Source organism: Selaginella moellendorffii, unplaced genomic scaffold, assembly GCF_000143415.4.
Source record: "Selaginella moellendorffii unplaced genomic scaffold, v1.0 SELMOscaffold_110, whole genome shotgun sequence".
NCBI classification, from domain to species: domain Eukaryota; kingdom Viridiplantae; phylum Streptophyta; class Lycopodiopsida; order Selaginellales; family Selaginellaceae; genus Selaginella; species Selaginella moellendorffii.
This window is the reverse complement of record NW_003314371.1, coordinates 253,550-271,592: the sequence shown is the minus strand read 5'-3', so window position 1 is coordinate 271,592 and position 18,043 is coordinate 253,550. Positions and strand designations below refer to the sequence as shown.

Genomic DNA, 18,043 nt, shown 5'->3' with positions numbered 1-18,043 from the left:
TTAATTACCAAGACTTAAAACCTAGAGGTTTATGGTTAAAAGTTCTTAAAGGTAACTGATTTAGGGCAGAGGAGGATTTAGGGTTTGGAGGAGAGCACGGCGATGGTGACCATGGAATTGGATCGCGTCGGGGTCGGCCGCCCGGCGTCGACGGTGTCGGACACCATGGACGAGGTACTCTACTCGCGATTGATGCACAGCATTGGCAGGAAGGCCGTGGAGTGGCTGTCGAGCAGCAGAGTTTTGGTGCTGGGCTGCCGCGGCATGGGCGCCGAGGTCGCCAAGAACCTGGCGCTCTCGGGCGTCGCCAGCGTGGGATTGGTGGACGAAGGCACGGTGTGCGTGGAGGATTTGGGATGCCAGATGCTGCTCAAAGAGGGCGATGTCGGGTCGAACAGAGCAGTGGCCACGGCCAGGACTCTGCGAGAGCTCAGCCCTTGCGTGGACGCCATAGCCATCTCCGAGGCCGCGCTGGAGAGCTCGCTCAAGGACTTCCAGCTCCTTGTCGTCACCATGGGGACTCTCCCCTACATCGCTCACGTCAACCGGATGTGCCGAGAGGCCGGGGTGATGCTCGTCGCCGCCATCTCTCGGGGGGTCTTCTCCTTCGTCTTCGTTGACCTGGGAGAGTGTTTCTCCGTGCTGGACGAGACCGGCGAGCCTGTTTCGCCCGTGCTGGTCGAGGGCATTACGCAGGACTCTCCAGCGACTGTCACAGTGGTGGAGGAGCAAAGGCACGGCCTGGAAGACGGGGACGAGGTGGTTTTTAGTGGGATCTCTGGGATGGAGGAGCTCAACCACAGGGCTTCGTATCCAGTCACGGTCACGGGCTCTTGCTCCTTCACCATCCCGGAGGATACTCGGGGATTCAACAGGTATGTGTCCGGGGGATACTTCCACAAGAAGAGGCCTGTGAAGAAGATGAGCTTTCTTCCGATGGACAAGTCCATCAACTCGCCGGAGTTTTGCATCAGCGATCCGGCAAAGGCAGGCCGGACACCATGCCTCCACATTGCGTTCCAAGCCGCGGACGAGTACGAGAGGCAGCACGGGTTGTCTTCTACGGGAGCTGGCTCAACTCTCGAGGATGCTGATGCCGAGGAGGTGGTGAAGCTGGCTAGAGAAATGTGGCTTCGGGCTTCCCCCGGCGGCTCGCTGCAAGAGAATGGAGATTTTTCGTGCAAAACTCCCGACTTGGATCGTTCCAAGTCTGGTGTGACTTCCTCCTCGGCCACGGGAAAGAGAGATGCCGACAGCTCTAGTAGCGCGAACGAGGAAGCTTGCTCATCGGATTCAGGTGCAGGAAGAAGAGATGGGACGTCCGGGCTGGACGAGGAACTAGTGAAGCTGGTAGCACAGGGAGGTTCTGTGGAGATTTGTCCCATCGTGGCCATCACTGGAGGCATAGCTGCACAGGAAGCCATCAAGGTTTGGTTCCAGTTTCCGACAAAGTTGGTTGCTGATTTCCGTTCCTTTTTGCAGGCTTTGTCCAAGGTTTTTATGCCAGTGCATCAGTGGTTTTACTTTGATGCAACGGAGTGTTTGCCGCTTAAGTCTTCGTCTTTGGAAGAACGCACCCCGCTGGGATCACGGTATGATTCCCAGGCGGCGCTCTTTGGCCGAGAGTTTCAGCAAAAGCTTAGCTCTTCGCAGGTTTGCTGTATAGACCGTTTTGTCCTTTGCATTTGGCTGACATGCTCTGTCCTTGTGTTTTTTGTTTTTTCTGTTTCAGTGGCTGGTTGTGGGAGCTGGAGGAATAGGCTCCGAGGTTTTGAAAAATCTTGTTTTGATGGGTGTGGGTTGTGGAACTAGTGGGCGCATTGTTATGACGGACATGGATTCTGTGTCCAAGGCAAATCTAGTAGATCAAGCTTTGTACCATATAGACGACTTAGACAGACCCAAAACTCCGACAGCAGCAAGAGCTTTACGAAGGATAAATCCTGCTGCTCAGATTCACGCACTACAAGAAAAGTTTGATGCTTCATCAGAGAGCCTTTTTGACACTTCGTTCTTTGAGTCGATGACTGGTGAGCTAGTTATATACTTTGGTTTATCGTTTCTACTAACGTGAAAAGTCGGTGTCATGCAGGAGTGATATCTGCTGTGGACAATTCTACGTCGAGGCTGTACATTGACATGCGTTGCGTAAACTATAGAAGGCCTCTGATTGACGGGGGAAAGCATGGAGCCAAAGGTAGCGTTCAGGTAATACAGTCGAACAAACAGCTTAAGGCCTATTGTTATTTTACAGACACTGTTATGCGCAGGTCTTTGTGCCTTTCCAGTCGGAGATGTATGCGTCCACTCGAGATCCACCAGAGCACAGAGAGTTCCCAATCTGTACCTTGAAAAACTTCCCGTATGCACCTGAGCATACGCTTAAGTGGGCCGTGGAAACTTTTGAAGCGCTGTTCAAACAGCGGCCGGTGGATGTGAACTCATACCTTTCAAAGAGAGATTTTCAGGACTCTATGCGGAAATCACCTGCATCGACGAGGCTTCCCATCCTCGAAACTCTGAGGGACGCTCTCGTGCTACAAAGACCATTGAGGTACTCGCTTTCCGAGTTCTTCGTGCGCCATGGATTGACATGTTTGTTTGCAGCTTTGATGCTTGTGTGCAATGGGCTCGTCTTCAGTTTGAAGAGCTTTTCACCAACAATATCAAGCAGGTATTGTCCGTAAACTTCTTTGTTTTTCTTTCCTTTTAACTTGGAGACTTTGCATGCAGCTGCTGTATAACTTCCCGGCTGGAATGACAACTTCAGCGGGCACTCCTTTTTGGAGTGGCACGAAGCGAATCCCAACGCCCTTGGCTTTCCATCCTTCGGACCCCCTACACATGGATTTTATTATCGCGGCCGCGAATCTACAGGCCACCGTATATGGCCTGAAGGGTTGCCGTGATCATTCGCTCTTTGTGGATATCGTACAAAGAGTTGCTGTTCCGCACTTCCAGCCCAAGGTAAACCTCGCTTAATCTCCTGCTCTTTCTTGTGTATTCACATTTACACTTGAAACTATTAGGAAGGAATCAAAATTGCTGTTAGTGACAGTGAGGTTCGGAATCCTCAACGCAGGGGTCAAGATGACAGTGATGCTACCGCTGCTTGCGAAGCCATCCTTCAAGAGCTCCCAACGCCTCCTAGTCTTGTGGTAATCAAAACTTCTCTTTTGCGTCTGACACTCACTTGTTTTCTCTACAGGGTTATCGCCTCACACCGTTAGAGTTTGAGAAAGATGACGAACACAACTTCCATGCCGATTTCATTGCAGCTGCTGCAAATCTAAGAGCACACAACTACGGTATCCCGTTAAGTACCAAGTTACAGGTCGGTTTTCGTACATTTTTCTTCTTTGTTCATCAGAAAAGTATACTTTTTTTTGCAGGCGAGATTGATAGGGGGCGGCATTATCCCTGCAATAATCACGTCCACATCAGTTGTGGGTGGTTTGATCTGTCTCGAGCTCTACAAGCTCTTGCTGCAAAAGCCGCTGAGTGACTATAGGCACTCCTACTTCAACTTGGCAGTTCCACTCTTTTGCTTCGCTCAACCTATGAAAGCATTCGAGCATACGGTACTCTACGCATTTCCTAGCTAGCCAACTTGCGTGCTCACGACTTTGCTTACGTTTCCAGGTTGCACGATCGCAAGGTGGCCTACTCAACTGGACACTGTGGGACAAGTTCGAGATGGATTGCGTGGGGATGCCCCTGGAAAGCTTCCTGCTCAACTTCAAGCAACAGCAGGGCCTCGAAGTAAGCCACCACTGTTCCCTGCCGCCCGCTCTCGTCTCACGTTTGTCTTCTCTTTCGTGCGTTTCCAGATCACAATGGTTTCTTACGGCAAAAGCCTGCTCTACGCGGAGTTTCTGCCGCGGAAGAAGCTCCAGGACAGGTTTCCAGTGACGCTCTTGGATCTGGTGACAAGCGTCGGCAAGGTGGCCGTGCCACCCACGGAAACCAAGCTCGTCTTCTCAGTCTCTTGTACAGACGCCGACGGCAACGATGTCGAGGTGCCTGACGTTATAGTCAAAGTGCGATAGCTAGCGCTACGCCTCTAGAAAAACACTGTACAGCCCCTGTTCTTCGTGACTCTCTAGAATAAACATCCGATCGCAATCGCCCAGATCGATCGATCAGAGGAAAAAATTCTCGCAATCGCAGCGCTCACATGCCCACCAGAAAACCCAATACGATCAAGCAGAGGATCTGTTCATGCGAGCTCCATGTAAAAGAAGAAAGCGCAGAAAGAGGAAGAAGAAAGCGCCAAAAGAGCCCTAAAAGTGCCACTTGTGACGGGCGCAGCTCGCGCCACGTAGCGCCGGAATTCCGCGCTGGACAGCCACGCTGGCAGTAACGCGGTAACTTGGATAGCCACTTGATTGGCATCGCCAGGAACACCGTGATCAAATTGATCGCGATCGAGGGTTCTCGTCTTTGCTTGTGACCGCAAATTGGCCCTATTGTCGCCTTCCCTTGTTTGCCTCTCTCTCTCTCTCTCTCTCTCTCTCTCTCTCTCTCTCTCTCTCTCTCCCTGTTTTTATATCAGGTCTCTTGGACCTCTGGGTCGCCCTGAGGATAAATTCCCACAGAATTCCAGCTATCCCGGTATTGCTTCTCTTCCTCTCTCTCGCCCGCGATTGATCGTTTGAAATCGATCTTTCTTCCTTTGCAAGCTCTATAGCTCGTGCGCGGAAACGTTATCCCATCCCGCGCACGGATGTCGCTGGAGCTGTGCAGTAGCATGGGCCTCCTGGGATTCTTCCAGCAAGCCACCGATCACGATCCAGCCCCTGCCGCCGAAGATCGCCCACGCCCGAGAATGCCGGTTCTCACGCCGCCACTGCAGCTGGAGGCGTCGGATTCGTCGCCCGGCGGGGACGATGCCAAGTCGGCGACGTCGAGGATTGGCGGGATCGGGCGCTACCTGGATCTGTTCAAGGGCATGGGCGCCGACCTCTCGCGCTTCCAGGTGCCCGTCCACCTCAATTTCCCCAAGTCGCAGCTCCAGCTCTACGGCGAGATGGTCTACTGCTTCACCCAGGACATCCTCTCCCAATGCGCCGACGCCGCCACGCCCATGGATCGCTTCCTCCACGCCCTGCGATGGCACATCTCCGCCACTCGCCAGCCCCACTTTGGCAAGGCGCCGTACAACCCCATCCTGGGCGAGACACACCACGCCTCGGTGGGCGATCTCAATGTCCTCCTAGAACAGGTGAGAAGAAGAAGCGCGAATATCCTCTAATATGCTTCGTCCATTTTTTTAGGTCTCTCACCATCCGCCCGTGAGCGCGCTCTATGCCACGAACGAGAAGAAGGGATTCCAGCTCCGATTCTGGCACCACGCGTCTCCCAGGTTCTATGGTGCGATCGCGATCTCTCTTTGCGCGATTTGGATCCCGGATTTCTTATGCATTTTCTTGCTCGATCTTCCAGGCAGCGGCGTCGATATCACGATCCAAGGCCGCAGGCTCCTCAAGCTCGCGCGGCACGGCGAATCCTACGAGATGACCTCGCCCAAGCTGGGGTTCCGGTTCTTGCCCGTGCCCGGCACGGATTGGAGCGGCTCTACCACGGTGAGCTGCGCCGAGACGGGGCTCAAGGCCACGGTCGTGTACAAGAACAAGGGATTCTTTGGATTACACGGCTCGAGCAGGAGGATCGGTGGCAAGGTCTGGGACACCAACACCGGGAACACGCTCTATGAAATCCATGGCAATTGGGACCAGTGAGTAGAAAATCACTCGCATTCTTCTCTTCTTTGTTCTTACTCAAGCTGTTCCTCCTCTCGTCGCGAATTCCATTCTTCTCTTCTTTCTTACTTCCTCTCGCGAATTCCATTCTTCTTTTCTTTCCTCGATTCTTTCTCACGCCATTCTTCCTCTCGCGAATTCCAGGTTTGTTTATCTCAAGGAGAGCTCCAGTGGCACGACGAGCACACTGTATGATGCGAGGGCGGTGGTCGGGAAGCTCCGGCCTCCACAAGTGAAGAACCTCAACGTAAGAAACTCTTCCTCTTCTTCTTCCTCTAGCCATAGCTTGCTCTAACGCAAAGTTGGCCACAGGCAATATCACCCATGGAGTCGACGCTCGTGTGGAGCGGTGTGTCCGAGGGGATCTTGACGAGAGAAGTGGACAAGGCTCGGGCGGCCAAGCTTTGCGTGGAGGAATCGCAGCGAGCGCTCCGCAAGGAGAGGCAGGCCTTGGGGATCAAGTGGAGCCCAAAGTTCTTTACGCTGTCCGCCGAGACTGGCGATTGGGAGTGGCAGCATCCGGAGCAGCCTGTTCCTCCAGCTCCACTCGTAGTTCCTCTTCCTTGAGCTTCTCGCCAGCCGAGCTGTGGAAACTCGCCCTTGAGCTTCTCGCCGGCCAAGCACTCTCTTTTCGTCGCCCTTGAGCTTTCTCACTATCTCTTTTCGTGTGGATAAACTAGGCCAGAAAACCAAGCTCGCGGAAAGATCTGGAAAAGCCAGGGATGATCTTTGTGAGTTCCAAGCTTTCATCAAGAACAAAAGAGTTTTCTTCCATCTCCCACCTTGTATACAAGACTCGCACCTTGTTCATACAGAGACACGATCTTCTACTTTCTAAGATGCGTGGTATGCAACACGTTCCCGAATGCGTCGTAGAACTCTAGCAGAAACGAGCTGCGCCCCACGGAAGCCGAGACGAAGCCTTGGCCATCGTAGGCGAAGTGCAGGCCGTTCGCAACTGTGGCGGGGCGGATTCCTTGCCAGGATTTGGAGCCCGCGCCGCTGGTGATGAAGGTGATCTTGCTGCAAAGACAAGCCATACCGAACATGAATGATCCGCGGGAATGGAAAGATCATATGCGTACCTGTCCGAGTGTTTTATGTGCTCGAGACAATGGTCGTGGCCATTTATGTATGCGTCAACGTCGTGAGCCTGGAGAAGGAAGTCCTGAGTAAGCAAGAGTCAAGGAAATGGAGAAATTGTTTACCTCCAATACGGGTAGAATCTGGTCGAGGAGTTCTACGGAGTCGCCGTGGCGTCCAAAGCTGTGCATCGTGTGGTGGCCAACAACGATCTTCCATGTTGCTCGAGACGACGCCAGCAATCTGTCGAGCCGCTGGAAGAAGCAACCCGGAAGACAGTTAGAAAAGAAATCGAGAGGAGAAGCTACTGGACGAGTTCCTATGCTACGTGAAAGCTGCGTCGCTTGCCTCGACTTGTGAGCGGAGCTGTTCTTGGCGTGGTGCCAATCCTCGCCAATCGAATGTTTGAGTTGCATTTGGCATCCAATACTCGTCAATGAAGGGGGTCGTGTCAATGAAGAACAAGTCCACGGAGGACTCACAGGCTCCTGCCACAAGCGACCAAAAGGTGTTTAAAGCTTTTTGTCAGGTGTTCTTAACAAAGAAAAGCAAAGTTTGACGATTACCTGTGTTGAGACTTCCACACAGTGATCTTCGCAGCTCAAACTCTCGCCTGCAATACCAACGCGAATCACGCTGTGTCATGGCCGGGTCAAGCTGCGCCAGAGCGTCTCCCATATAATCGTGGTTGCCAAGAACTGCCGAGGAAAGACGAAACATAAGAAATTTGTTCCAAGTTCTAGAAGAGATGGAAAAGTCTTACTTGTGTACCACGGCTTTTGTAGGCTGGGAGCAGTATAAATCCTGCTGAATGAGGTCGTGAACTTTGGATCCTTAACACCGGTTAGTCCGGTGTTATAGAAGTTGTCACCGACCGAGATAACAAAATCGATATCGAGGAGCTCGCCAACTCGGCCCATCTGAGAAACCACAAGAAACAAATCAGTACACTGCAAGAACAATCCTTGCAAAGCTAGAAAACTGAAAAGAAGAACAAGAGAAAGAAGAACAAAAGAGGGAGAAAAAAAAACGGTACCTGACTAGCAACAAGAGACTGGTTGTAGAACCCATTTCTTCCCCAATCACCGATCACCAAGAAATTTAAGGGGAACTCCTCTTGCCTGGTGATGATCCCTCCTCCAGCCCTGGAGTAAAGCAAGCCCAGACCTAGAACCGAGACGAGCAGCAGCAGCGACACCACGATCCAGAATCTCCTGGAATCATTAGCTCGCAGCTCCTCCTAGTAAATCAAAATCCACACCCACATTAGAATGCCGCATGCCCGATCGCATCTATCGCGCTACTTACCCTCGTCTTGGAGACAATGAGCGCCTCCTCCTCGTCGCTAGCGTGGCGATAGTCATCGCCGGCTCCCATTTTGCTCGAAATATCGCCCGCGACGCGATCAATCGATCGTTGAGCTGCGCGCGCGGCACCAGCCACACCTTAGCTAAGCCGATCGATCGATCGATGGATAGAAGGCGCGCTTGACAAGAACCCTCGCGATCAAACCGCGGCTACTTGGAAATGAGGTACACGACCGTACCACCATTGGAGATGGAAGTCCCACACGGTTATATAGTGACCAAATTTTCTGTTGCCTGTGTCTAGGTATATGCCGATTCGAATATCCTCGCGGGCATATCCACTGACACCAGCCGTCGGATGGCCGCCAGAACGGACGGCTTGTATCTTGCTTCACATTCACTGGCTGGCGGAGCTTCCAACAATGAATGGAAAGAATGGAATGAATTTAAAGGGAGACGAGCGAGCGAACGATCGAATGAATCTGGTTGAAAAATTCGTAACTTGCGAGCGATGGCGCTGGCGTTTTCTTTTTTCTAGAGATCGATTGGAATTCGCAAGCCGTCGTAGGCCAGGCGGACGTCTATTCCCTCGCTGAAATCCATCACCCCAAACGGTTGCTTGTATCACGCGAAGAAAACGAATGCCAAAGAAGAAAACGCGCTTACGTCTTGGACCAGTTTGCGAGGAACTCGTTGTCGAGCTCATGGTCGAATTCGTGAGTCATGCCTACAAACAAGGCGCGCTTGGGGCGGATTCGCTTCACTGCCTCCAGGCTCTGCGAGAATGCATGAATTCTTAGCAAGCGTACAAATCCAAAGCTTGTGTGAGAAAAACTGCTACTGCTACTGTGAAGTTACCTGAGGAAAGCAAAAGTGTGTGTTGTGCTTGTCCTTCTGCGGTATCGATCGAAGCATTAAAAAACGCTCCGGCAAGGAAAAGATCAAAACTTTACCTTGTACAAGGTGTCGAGGAAAAGCAGATCAACTTGTCCTCCACTTTCTTGCGAGATCACTACAGCATAGACAAATTATCTGAGTGGAAAGAGCACTAGAATATTATCATCTAGCTTACGCTGCTCGGTCTCGGGTAGAATCCTCGATACATCTGAGATGTAAGCCACTCTGGACTTCCGTCCAAAGAGGAATCCAAGGCAGAGATAGTCTTCTCCATGCATTACCTGTTAGAAGAGAGAAACATAAGCTAGAACACTGGCAGCGCGAGAGAACTTAACTGGTAGCGGAGTGAACTCGAGGCCCTCCACATCAAACGGCGCATCGCAGGAAGTTTGGACGATCTTGTAGTTCAGCTGCGTCACTCGCCGGATCTCCTGCCCCTCCTTGACACCTTTCTGGACAAGGTATGGGAACTTCTCAGCTACACTGCGCCAAGGATGTTAGACTATTCGCGACGAAACTTACGTTACCTGTCCATGGTTTCCTGAGACAAGAAACAAGACAATGGCTTGATCCGGTTCAAGGAATCATACGGTTGCACGCCACGGATCTCGTCAAGGCCTAGCATTGCATCAGCATGCTCATGTGTCAAAAGGATCTAGCAAACGAGAAATAAAAACTGGAGAAGGAGCAAAGAAGAAAAGAACGCGAGAACTCACAGCATCGAGCCTGGGAACTTTGTTCGGCAAATACCAGCGAAGAACTTGCTCCTTGAAATGCTTGCCAGCGTCAATCTGGATGAATCGCAGCTCCCCATCACCATGCAAGAATTTGATGAGCAAGGAAGGATTGGATCTGATCGACCAAGTGAATGTTTCTAGCCAAAAAACGACAAAAAAAGAAAAACTAGAAGAACAACGAACACACCTATAGTTTTTGTTGATCTGTGGAGGCAAGGCAATGGCCTTGTGGCACACGGCGCACGGCGGATCGCTGGGCCGCAGCAAGCACACCGGGCTTGGAACTCCCGTGGAAGATCCAGATCCTAAAACTATGAGCTCGGAGCCATCGCGCGCCACCGCTCCTCCATTCGCCATCGCCTCCATCGAAGAATCTTGGTCTTTAGGGCTTCCAAGAAAATGGGAGTAGAACTTTACCATGCCTGGCATTCATGAGCTCCAGTTTCGATCGCAATGCCTGCCTCGATCGCATCTCGTCGTGCCGGACCTTGTCCGCGGCAAAGCAGATCCACGCGCAGGTTCTCGCGACGCATCGCACGCTCAGATCGGACACCTATGTGGCGAATCTTCTGCTGCAAATGTATGGAAAATGCGGGAGCGTGGACGATGCCGCCCGCGTGTTTGGGTGGATCAGCAACAGGGATAGCTTCTCTTGGGTGCTCATGCTCTCGGCATTTGCCCAGAATGGGCATCTGGAGAGCGCCAAGCGTTTCTTTGATGCTATGCCGTTATGGACGCTCGCGCCCTGGAATGCGATGCTCTCCGCGTATGCCAGGAATGGATTCATCCAGAGCGCGAAGGGCATCTTTGACCAGATGCTGGAGAGGAATCTCATATCGTGGAACGCACTCCTCTCGGCATTTGCCCTTGCGGGGCAGCTTGGGAGGGCTCAAGAGATCTTCGACGCTATGATCGAGTGGAATGTGGTGTCGTTAAATGCCATGCTGGGAATCTACTCTCGCAATAGTCAGCTGGCTCGCGCGAAATCACTGTTTGATAAGATGCCGGAGAGGGACGTGATTTCATGGACGACCTTGATTGCGGCAAATGCCCGGCATGGACACACCGAAGCAGCCAGAGCTCTGTTTGATGCCATGCCGAGAAGGGACCAGTTCTCGTGGAACTCAATGCTTTCGGGCTACATCGCAAATCATAACCTTGGCAAAGCTAAAATCTTTTTTGATCATATGCCCGAGTGGAGCCTTGTGTCGTGGAACACTCTAATCTCCGGGTATGCCCAGTCGGGGCATCCAGAAGAGGCACGAAGCGTGTTTCTGGAAATGCGCGAGCGGGATCTAGTCTCTTGGAACGCTCTTCTAGACGCTTATGCACTGCATCGAAAGGTGGAAGAAGCAAGATTTGTTTTTGATACAATCCCGGAGAGAAATCTCGTTTCTTGGACGCTAATGATCAATGCATATGCCGTGGAAGGGCATCTGGAGGAGTCTAAGTATTTGTTCCAGAAGATGCCCCTGCGCGATGTGGCAGCGTGGAACGCGATGCTGTCAGCTTACGCGAGAAGGGGGCTTCTAAACCACGCTAGAGCTGTGCTTGCCGCGATGCCTGAGCGTGATACAATCTCCTGGAATGCAATGCTCAACGCGTACACAAGCAATTGCCAGTACTTGCAGAGCCTGGAGCTCCTCAAAGTCATGGATTTGGAGGCAATCCAATGTGATGAGACCTCTTTTCTAAGCATTCTTCACGGATGTAGTCACGCTGGAGATTTGCGCTCGGGATGGGCATGTTTTTGCTCCATGGGAATGGATCGTGCCATGAATCCAACCAAGGAAATCTTCTGCTGCATGACTGATCTCCTGGGTCGTGTTGGGCATCTAGATAGTGCCGCTGACCTTGTGACTAGCATGCCGTATGTCCCCGGGCTGATTGATTGGCAGTCGCTCCTGGTTCGCAAGGGCAGATTCTTGAAGGAGGCATTGGACATTGATTCAACGAGTGGAGCGCCATATATTCTTGTTTCCAACATGTGCACAAGTGAAGAACCCTCTTGATTAAACATGACCATGCTATGCTTCGCTATGAACAGGATGAATGCTGGAAGATGAGGTGGTGGGAAGAGAATGAAAAATGAATTGTTCTTATTTTTTAAACTTCAATCTAACAACTGAATCTGTGGAAGGAAGGATGATCCAGAAGTCGATGGATAGCTTTCTGCATCCCCCCACAACGATGAGGAGGTTGATTATAGTCAAGGCGCCTGTTGAGGCCCTGCAAAAGGGGGATGTGCTTGATCTGGGGCAGCAGCCCATGGGAATCGCTGCCTTGAAGCTGCCTTTGAGTTGTGACTATGCTACTTTGTCTTCTTCTTGGGTGGTAAGGAGGAGCAAGTCAAGGTGTATCAAGGATTGCAGGAGCAAAGGGTATGCTATTGTCAAGGATGATGAGGTGTGGGAGAGGGTCAAGAATTACTTGTCAAGCTTAAGAGAGTGATGCCAAGGTTGTGGTTAGTAGCTAGTAATCAATGGGAATCAAACCATCCCATTTAATCTTGTGTTTATAAATTATAAATATTCAGTTGACTAATTTTTAATAGATACACTAAAAGTTATAACACTACCATCAAACAAACTAAACATTGCTGGATGCAACAGACAATATTTCATTGATTCTTATTGACTTTTGCCTCTTTTCTGTGATTTTTCACTAATCTTTGCATTCCTTCTGCGATTTCCAAGCTCACAATAAGATCCAATTCAAAAGGCTGACTAACAAGAGCAAGCAAATTAAATTAAAAAATTAAGAATTTTATATGGCTTTGGTTGGCTTGAAAAAAGCAAAACCTGGAATCCTCTCAAACCGAGCAAAACCCAGGAATATTCTTTAAGCCCTATCGCAAGCGCAATGGTGGCGGCGGCCGAATGGTGGGGGGGTATTGTTGGAAAAACGGCAGATTGGTATGCGGCAGGCGCGGTAATCGAGCTCCCAAAGGCATGTGTCAGTTTGGCAGCCATGTCTTCTCATATCTTGTTCGTAAGAGATGTTTTCGATGCGCTCTACAAAGAGATTGTATCAGAGCTTGTTACACGCGAGTTCGCCCTGTGCCATTTGAATGGCAATTCCGGCGTGGGCAAGTCGGCGTTTCTCTGGTACTTCATCATCCGGACCGGGATTGACAATCCAGAGTCCATACTTCTCTATGAGACTGGTGTCTGGGTGTGGGAGTTTCGTGGCAGCGGGGATCTTCGGGTGGTGCCAAAGAAGAAGTATCCGTTCGACGTTATCCAATCGCCGGCAGTTACCTTCCATCTGATCGACCAAAGGGTCTATCCTGACCGACCCATTGGCAACCGAGCGCTTGTGGCGGCATCGCCAGACGACACGAATACGAAGGATATCAGGAAAGTTCGCCTGACCTATACGTTCTATCTGCCACCATGGGACAGGGGGGAGTTTGGTTTGCTTCTCGCTGTGTGGAACTCGGCGGCGAACAAGATGACGGGTAACGACGCAAACGATGTAAGGTTGAAGGTCAAAGCTGCTGATTTAGTGTTCGCCTGGTACGGTGGCATCCCGCGGCATGTTTGGGATCAAGAGGTGCGAAATCTAACGGAGAAATACTTCCATTCGGACGTGATGAAGTGCCTGGCGAATACCAAACTCAAGAATTTATCGTTGATCCTACAGAGCTCTCACAATGCCAAGGACATATCTTGGCGCTTGTTCCACTTCAATGTCACGCCTGGCACCGGTTTCAGAGAGTTTCAGTACACGTTTTGCTCGGAGAAGGTGGCCAATCTCTACGCTGGCTACCTGTGTAGAACCGACGTGGACAAGATCCGCAGCTTTCTTGAGGCTTCTCAGCCGTTCAGCGAGTACTCAGCCCTGAGAGGCTTCGTTTTCGAGCAATATGTCATCGGGCAGGCGTTGTCACAACAAATTATGGTGATGCCGATGGTGCTTTTTTACCATTTGAATGTTTTATTTTGCATGCTATAGGTTGACACTGCTCACTGCCAACGTTGTTCCCAAACCGAGGATCCAAGCGCGGATGTTACGGTTTCGTGGATCCAGTGCGGGACCTGCCTGCGCTGGTACCATACCAGATGTGTCGACGTGCAATTCAAGTTCCAGTTTAAATACGAGTGTGCAAATCGCCAAGGTGAGCCAAAGGCTCTGGTAGCATCTCCTTCCGGCCCTGGTCTTGTTCTACGATATTACGAAGGTGATCTGGAAGACACTTTGGTCGCAGCTGGTTAGTATCTGATTTATTTATTTATTGATTTCCTCCTTTCTACCCTGCAGGTGAGGATGCGATTAAGTATATGTGGAGGCCACTTCGAAAGAACAATGCGGTGTTTGATTTTGTGCTGTTACCACGCACGCTGGGACAGGTTACCGTTGCTTGTACTGACCACAAGCCCGTTCTCGAGGCTACGATCAAGGCGCAGCAGGCTCTGAAAGCCTGGAGAGAGCTGTTTTATAACAGCGGCCACCCCGACAACGATGAAACTCTGCTGGTTTTCTTTTTACCCCCGGATTCTTATCGCGGCTTCAAGTTCCAGAAGTACCGATCATCTAGAAAGGTTTCTCAGAAAGCTATCAGAGGTGAGTGATTTCATATGAGCAAGATATGTGAAGTTACAGTTTCTTTCTTTACCAGGGATTGTGCAGTGTAAGGTGGCCGTACCGGTGTCTGGAAGTCCTTATGTAGAAGAGATGAGCCACGAGATGGATGTGGTTTCTCTAGATGTGAACTTGCCAGGGACTTGGGAGGAGGCTCTCGGCTGCATAGAGTCCGAGGAAGCTTTAGAAGATCCACCGGAGAAGTCACTTGTCCAAGAAAAGCTCCAATATTGGAAGAGGGACTTGGTGTGTGATAGAAGCGAGCTGGACGACTTGGAAAAGATCCGTGACATTGCAGATGGTAGGGTGAAGCGCAAACGTCTTCAATCATTGTGCAAGATGTACAAGATCAGAGCCAATGCCACCAACGAGGAGATGTTGTTTGATCTGGCTGATCTTCGAAGTAAAAGTAGAAAAACTGCTTAGGCAAAGCTCTTGTTCTATATTTGTTTCCTCTCTATGAACTATGGTTGCATATGCTTAACTTTGATAAATTAGTCTAGCAATCCCTAAGAAATAATGGTTGAGAACAATGGCGGTCAAGAAAATTGGCTAAGACTGGCCAACACCATATTTTATCAACAAGGCCTAGCTGAAGATGATCATGATTCGGATTTTTCCATTGTACACATCACAAATTGACAGTGTTCAGGTTTCGTTTAGAACTGGGAGTCTGGACCGCTGGAACTTCGCCACCAGGTAGGAATCGCTTGGAGCCACTCCTCAAAAACCGAAAACGAAAGAAATAAAAAGGAAAGAAAGACAAAGCTCGTACCGACGCAAAGTGTTTGTTCTCCACGTGCTGCCATTAAATCAAGTAAAAAAACCCGAGGAATCCAAGAATTATATAAAAAATATATAGCAATGCGTACCTGATCGCTCTCATCCAGGCTGAGGATGCATGCCGTCATGGAACCGTTTAAAATTGCTACGCACAGGCAGCTGAGCATTCTTCATCCAATCTACCTCCTGCTGATTCCGCACTTCAATTTCAAAGCTCGCCAAGCACTGATCAATGCATCAGGAATCATCACGACGGGAAAGTACTCCATAGAACTGAGTGCTGTCATCTATGGATCGCTGTGGAGATTCGACCAAGAGGGACTTCCAGTTGACTTGATCGCCAGGAAAGGGGATTTCTAGCTTGAAACTCTTATGCAGTGGATGGACTGAACATCTGGAGTGCATTGAAGCAATGGGTGACAGACTACGCAGACACTTTCTACATGCTTCAGTCCGGGATGGCACTGAACTCCAGGCATGGTGGCAAGAAATCGTGAGTGTTGGTCACGCAGACAAGAAAGTTGGATGGACAGACATGAAAACAAAAGCAAACTTGATCGAGGCCCTCACCACCATGATTTGGATCCCATCGTACCACCATAACTTTGGCCAGTGCGCATACGCTAGATTCCCAGTGAACAGGCCGACCATTGCTCACAAGCTCAATCCTGACGAAGACACAGAAGAATATAAACAGCTGCAAAGAAATGGGGAGAAATTCTACCTCTCATCCTTCTCCGCCAAAGCCGAAGCTGATGACAACCATTGAGATCCTCTCCGCGCACTCATCCGACGCAGAGTACCTGGCATGCAGCCGGAGCACTGGACGAGCGACAAACGGGTGCTGGATGCATTCGCGCCATAGTGGAGTCGGAGGCACAAGTGATGGCCAGGAACGCGGAAAACCTCCACGGCCTTGTCTACATACTCCTCGCCGGGCATCACTGGCCAAGGCGTCCCCAACAGATCCTGGTCAGTCTCGGATGGAGCTTGTTACTGGCAACTTATCTATAATAATATAGATCCAGCCAATGCCAGCCGTCGGATGGAGGGGTAATTGTCATTTCTTTAACTATGTTTTACTGAAATATTTTAATAAAATTTTATTGTCTCGCACAGTGTTGTGAGAGAGAAAAGAAATTTGAAACATGTGATATGCATGTTTGGGCAAGAATCAAAATGGCATTTCTAGCTCCCTTAATTCCATTCTTACTAAACAATGCGTCAATTGTGATGAGATAATATATAAATCAAAAACACTTTACCAACTAAACACTTTATGCTGAGCAAATTTTCTATGATTTTAGAATTACACTCCAAACTCTCTCTCTTACACACACACACACACACGCCAAGAACTCACAGATGAAGGGTTAATCGTCGTTGCAATACAGCCTGGATGCTGCTTGAACCCTTGCTTGGCCAGCAATTCACATACCACAAGCACCAGATCCTTCACTCTCCGCCATGCAGCTCCAAGACCACAAACTGGTCACTATCATCAAAGCCGCTGCCACATGAAACGAGGCATAGAGTTCCATGCACTGGTTTTGCAAACTCCACTATCCTACTATAATATGGAACGTGTTCAGAGGGCTCCTCCAATAAAACTTACAGGACTTTTTGAACAAATCAAAATGGTTTGCCAAACCAAGGCACCACAGTGGCCATCCTGACAAGACCACCTTCGTGCATGAATTATATCATGGTTTAAGGGCATATGGATTGTGATGTGAGGGTGTTGATTGAGAACTATAACACCCAGCCTTGACACGTAGAATTCCAGGTGAGATATTTGTTCTGCAACTATAACACTGAGCCTTGACTCATATAAGTCTAGGTGCAATGTTCGAATTTTTTTTATCACAGTCTTGCCAGCAACTAGTTTTTCCCAGTGGGCAGGATTGTCAAAGTTGAAAAGCACCCAATGCAGATTCTTTTTTGTTGAAGAAATTGACATTGGTGAAGACACCATAAGTCCTTTGTGAAACAAATAAATTGCACCGAGAAGAACCATGGAAACTATAGCTGAGTAGGAACAACAAAATGATGAGTGGATAAAAGCTGAAGGAAATGAGTAAGTGTAAAAAATACTCTTTTTCCTGCAGTGGGTTTAATAGATTTTGGATGAGAAATCAATCTTCATCAAGCTTACCGTACTTGACATTATGAGCAGCTCTGTGTATCAGCTTATCATCTGAATTTAATTTGCAAGAAAACCAATTTTTTGTCTCATAATCTTTACATTTCATCCTACACATACACTCCAAATTGCTTCAAGAATTTATATTCACTTTTAATGTGTTACATGCTTAGCTTAGAAAACATTAATAGTAAAAAACTATACATTTTAAGAAAATATTTATATATAAACTAAATTTAGAAGTGATGCTCTTGTATTAAAATATAGATATTACTTATCACAAAAACTTTAGGAGAAAAATTAAATAACGCAATTTGAGAAAGAATAAATTAAAGTTTTTAGAAAGGTCTAAACAAGTTCAAATGAGAGTTGAAAGGTGGCCCACAGCACTGTAGATTGTGATGCCACCCAGATCACCACTCTTAAAAATGACTTTTTAACCACGAGCGCGAATTCCAGTGTTCAAACTGGCGAGAGGAGAGGACGACAAGCAGGCAGGCAAGCAAGCAAGCAAGCAAGCGCCATAAACGCACATGGACTCACTGTTGCCTTAGCCGCTTCCACCACCTATAGGCTGGGAACTGGAGTGGAGATCCTGGAAGAGACATGGATAGACTTGGACTGCAGCACCACTGCCCTGCCTCCCTGCTGCTCTTGTTGCTGACCAAACCGCCCCCAACTTCCACAGCTTCTTAAAGAGGTGAAGGGGGGACACACAAAACACCAGATGCCTGCGCCAAAAACACG

The 18,043-nt window shown here is 49.5% G+C and overlaps 6 protein-coding genes across 8 annotated transcripts; 3 read left to right on the top strand and 3 right to left on the bottom strand.

The window, feature by feature from the left end:
- Window positions 1-72: 72 nt before the first annotated feature.
- LOC9662878 (ubiquitin-like modifier-activating enzyme 1) lies at window positions 73-4,164 on the top strand. Its single transcript, XM_024664451.1, has 12 exons — window positions 73-1,428; window positions 1,483-1,653; window positions 1,733-2,030; window positions 2,093-2,208; window positions 2,271-2,554; window positions 2,608-2,674; window positions 2,734-2,967; window positions 3,030-3,158; window positions 3,209-3,334; window positions 3,393-3,581; window positions 3,643-3,762; window positions 3,831-4,164. Exons 1-12 carry the CDS (start codon window positions 103-105, stop codon window positions 4,047-4,049), a joined length of 3,279 nt encoding a protein of 1,092 aa, XP_024520219.1. The 5' UTR covers window positions 73-102; the 3' UTR covers window positions 4,050-4,164.
- Window positions 4,165-4,588: 424 nt separating this feature from the next.
- On the top strand, window positions 4,589-6,536 carry LOC9662632 (oxysterol-binding protein-related protein 4B). Its single transcript, XM_002990621.2, has 5 exons — window positions 4,589-5,224; window positions 5,277-5,373; window positions 5,446-5,737; window positions 5,907-6,009; window positions 6,075-6,536. Exons 1-5 carry the CDS (start codon window positions 4,727-4,729, stop codon window positions 6,327-6,329), a joined length of 1,245 nt encoding a protein of 414 aa, XP_002990667.2. The 5' UTR covers window positions 4,589-4,726; the 3' UTR covers window positions 6,330-6,536.
- Window positions 6,346-8,533, bottom strand: LOC9662631 (purple acid phosphatase 7). Of its 2 annotated transcripts, XM_024664445.1 has the most exons (9): window positions 8,154-8,533; window positions 7,882-8,085; window positions 7,609-7,765; window positions 7,412-7,543; window positions 7,194-7,333; window positions 6,971-7,099; window positions 6,848-6,915; window positions 6,545-6,785; window positions 6,346-6,469 (listed from the first exon to the last, which is right to left on the bottom strand). In XM_024664445.1, exons 1-8 carry the CDS (start codon window positions 8,220-8,222, stop codon window positions 6,590-6,592), a joined length of 1,095 nt encoding a protein of 364 aa, XP_024520213.1. In that variant the 5' UTR covers window positions 8,223-8,533; the 3' UTR covers window positions 6,346-6,469; window positions 6,545-6,589. The 2 variants fall into 2 exon arrangements, with proteins under 2 accessions (XP_024520213.1, XP_024520212.1); XM_024664444.1 differs by lacking the exon at window positions 6,346-6,469 and having other exon boundaries at window positions 6,512-6,785.
- Window positions 8,534-8,618: 85 nt separating this feature from the next.
- LOC9662877 (putative hydrolase C777.06c) lies at window positions 8,619-10,216 on the bottom strand. Its single transcript, XM_002990567.2, has 9 exons — window positions 9,974-10,216; window positions 9,766-9,901; window positions 9,577-9,704; window positions 9,385-9,532; window positions 9,225-9,330; window positions 9,106-9,164; window positions 9,011-9,046; window positions 8,819-8,928; window positions 8,619-8,744 (listed from the first exon to the last, which is right to left on the bottom strand). Exons 1-9 carry the CDS (start codon window positions 10,213-10,215, stop codon window positions 8,687-8,689), a joined length of 1,023 nt encoding a protein of 340 aa, XP_002990613.2. The 5' UTR covers window position 10,216; the 3' UTR covers window positions 8,619-8,686.
- Window position 10,217: 1 nt separating this feature from the next.
- On the top strand, window positions 10,218-11,798 carry LOC112342492 (pentatricopeptide repeat-containing protein At4g02750-like). Its single transcript, XM_024664416.1, has one exon. The coding sequence runs from the start codon at window positions 10,218-10,220 to the stop codon at window positions 11,796-11,798; it is 1,581 nt and encodes a 526-aa protein (XP_024520184.1).
- Window positions 11,799-14,938: 3,140 nt separating this feature from the next.
- On the bottom strand, window positions 14,939-16,120 carry LOC112342508. Of its 2 annotated transcripts, none has more exons than XR_002990993.1 (4): window positions 15,878-16,120; window positions 15,724-15,821; window positions 15,243-15,339; window positions 14,939-15,172 (listed from the first exon to the last, which is right to left on the bottom strand). XR_002990993.1 is itself a non-coding variant. In XM_024664450.1 (4 exons), exons 1-3 carry the CDS (start codon window positions 16,093-16,095, stop codon window positions 15,253-15,255), a joined length of 417 nt encoding a protein of 138 aa, XP_024520218.1. In that variant the 5' UTR covers window positions 16,096-16,120; the 3' UTR covers window positions 14,939-15,172; window positions 15,243-15,252. The 2 variants fall into 2 exon arrangements, 1 of the variants encoding a protein (XP_024520218.1); XM_024664450.1 differs by having other exon boundaries at window positions 15,243-15,353.
- Window positions 16,121-18,043: the final 1,923 nt, after the last annotated feature.

Excerpts from the sequence above, each read along its gene's own strand:
- LOC112342508 (XM_024664450.1), bottom strand. The coding sequence starts at position 16,095 with ATGCCCGGCGAGGAGTATGTAGACAAGGCCGTGGAGGTTTTCCGCGTT. Across the intron at positions 15,822-15,877 it reads TTGGCGGAGAAGGATGAGAG|GATTGAGCTTGTGAGCAATG; the intron begins GTAGAATTTCTC and ends TGTCTTCGTCAG. Across the intron at positions 15,354-15,723 it reads ATGGGATCCAAATCATGGTG|TGCGGAATCAGCAGGAGGTA; the intron begins GTGAGGGCCTCG and ends TTGAAATTGAAG.
- LOC9662632 (XM_002990621.2), top strand. The coding sequence starts at position 4,727 with ATGTCGCTGGAGCTGTGCAGTAGCATGGGCCTCCTGGGATTCTTCCAG. Across the intron at positions 5,374-5,445 it reads CGCGTCTCCCAGGTTCTATG|GCAGCGGCGTCGATATCACG; the intron begins GTGCGATCGCGA and ends TCGATCTTCCAG. Across the intron at positions 5,738-5,906 it reads ATCCATGGCAATTGGGACCA|GTTTGTTTATCTCAAGGAGA; the intron begins GTGAGTAGAAAA and ends CGCGAATTCCAG.
- LOC9662631 (XM_024664445.1), bottom strand. The coding sequence starts at position 8,222 with ATGGGAGCCGGCGATGACTATCGCCACGCTAGCGACGAGGAGGAGGCG. Across the intron at positions 7,334-7,411 it reads GTGTGGAAGTCTCAACACAG|GAGCCTGTGAGTCCTCCGTG; the intron begins GTAATCGTCAAA and ends CGCTTGTGGCAG. Across the intron at positions 6,786-6,847 it reads CACATAAAACACTCGGACAG|CAAGATCACCTTCATCACCA; the intron begins GTACGCATATGA and ends TTGTCTTTGCAG.
- LOC9662877 (XM_002990567.2), bottom strand. The coding sequence starts at position 10,215 with ATGCCAGGCATGGTAAAGTTCTACTCCCATTTTCTTGGAAGCCCTAAA. Across the intron at positions 9,705-9,765 it reads AAGTTCCCAGGCTCGATGCT|ATCCTTTTGACACATGAGCA; the intron begins GTGAGTTCTCGC and ends CTCGTTTGCTAG. Across the intron at positions 8,745-8,818 it reads CTCGCAAACTGGTCCAAGAC|CGAGGGAATAGACGTCCGCC; the intron begins GTAAGCGCGTTT and ends GATGGATTTCAG.
- LOC9662878 (XM_024664451.1), top strand. The coding sequence starts at position 103 with ATGGTGACCATGGAATTGGATCGCGTCGGGGTCGGCCGCCCGGCGTCG. Across the intron at positions 2,555-2,607 it reads GTGCTACAAAGACCATTGAG|CTTTGATGCTTGTGTGCAAT; the intron begins GTACTCGCTTTC and ends GTTTGTTTGCAG. Across the intron at positions 3,335-3,392 it reads CGTTAAGTACCAAGTTACAG|GCGAGATTGATAGGGGGCGG; the intron begins GTCGGTTTTCGT and ends TTTTTTTTGCAG.
- LOC112342492 (XM_024664416.1), top strand. The coding sequence starts at position 10,218 with ATGAGCTCCAGTTTCGATCGCAATGCCTGCCTCGATCGCATCTCGTCG.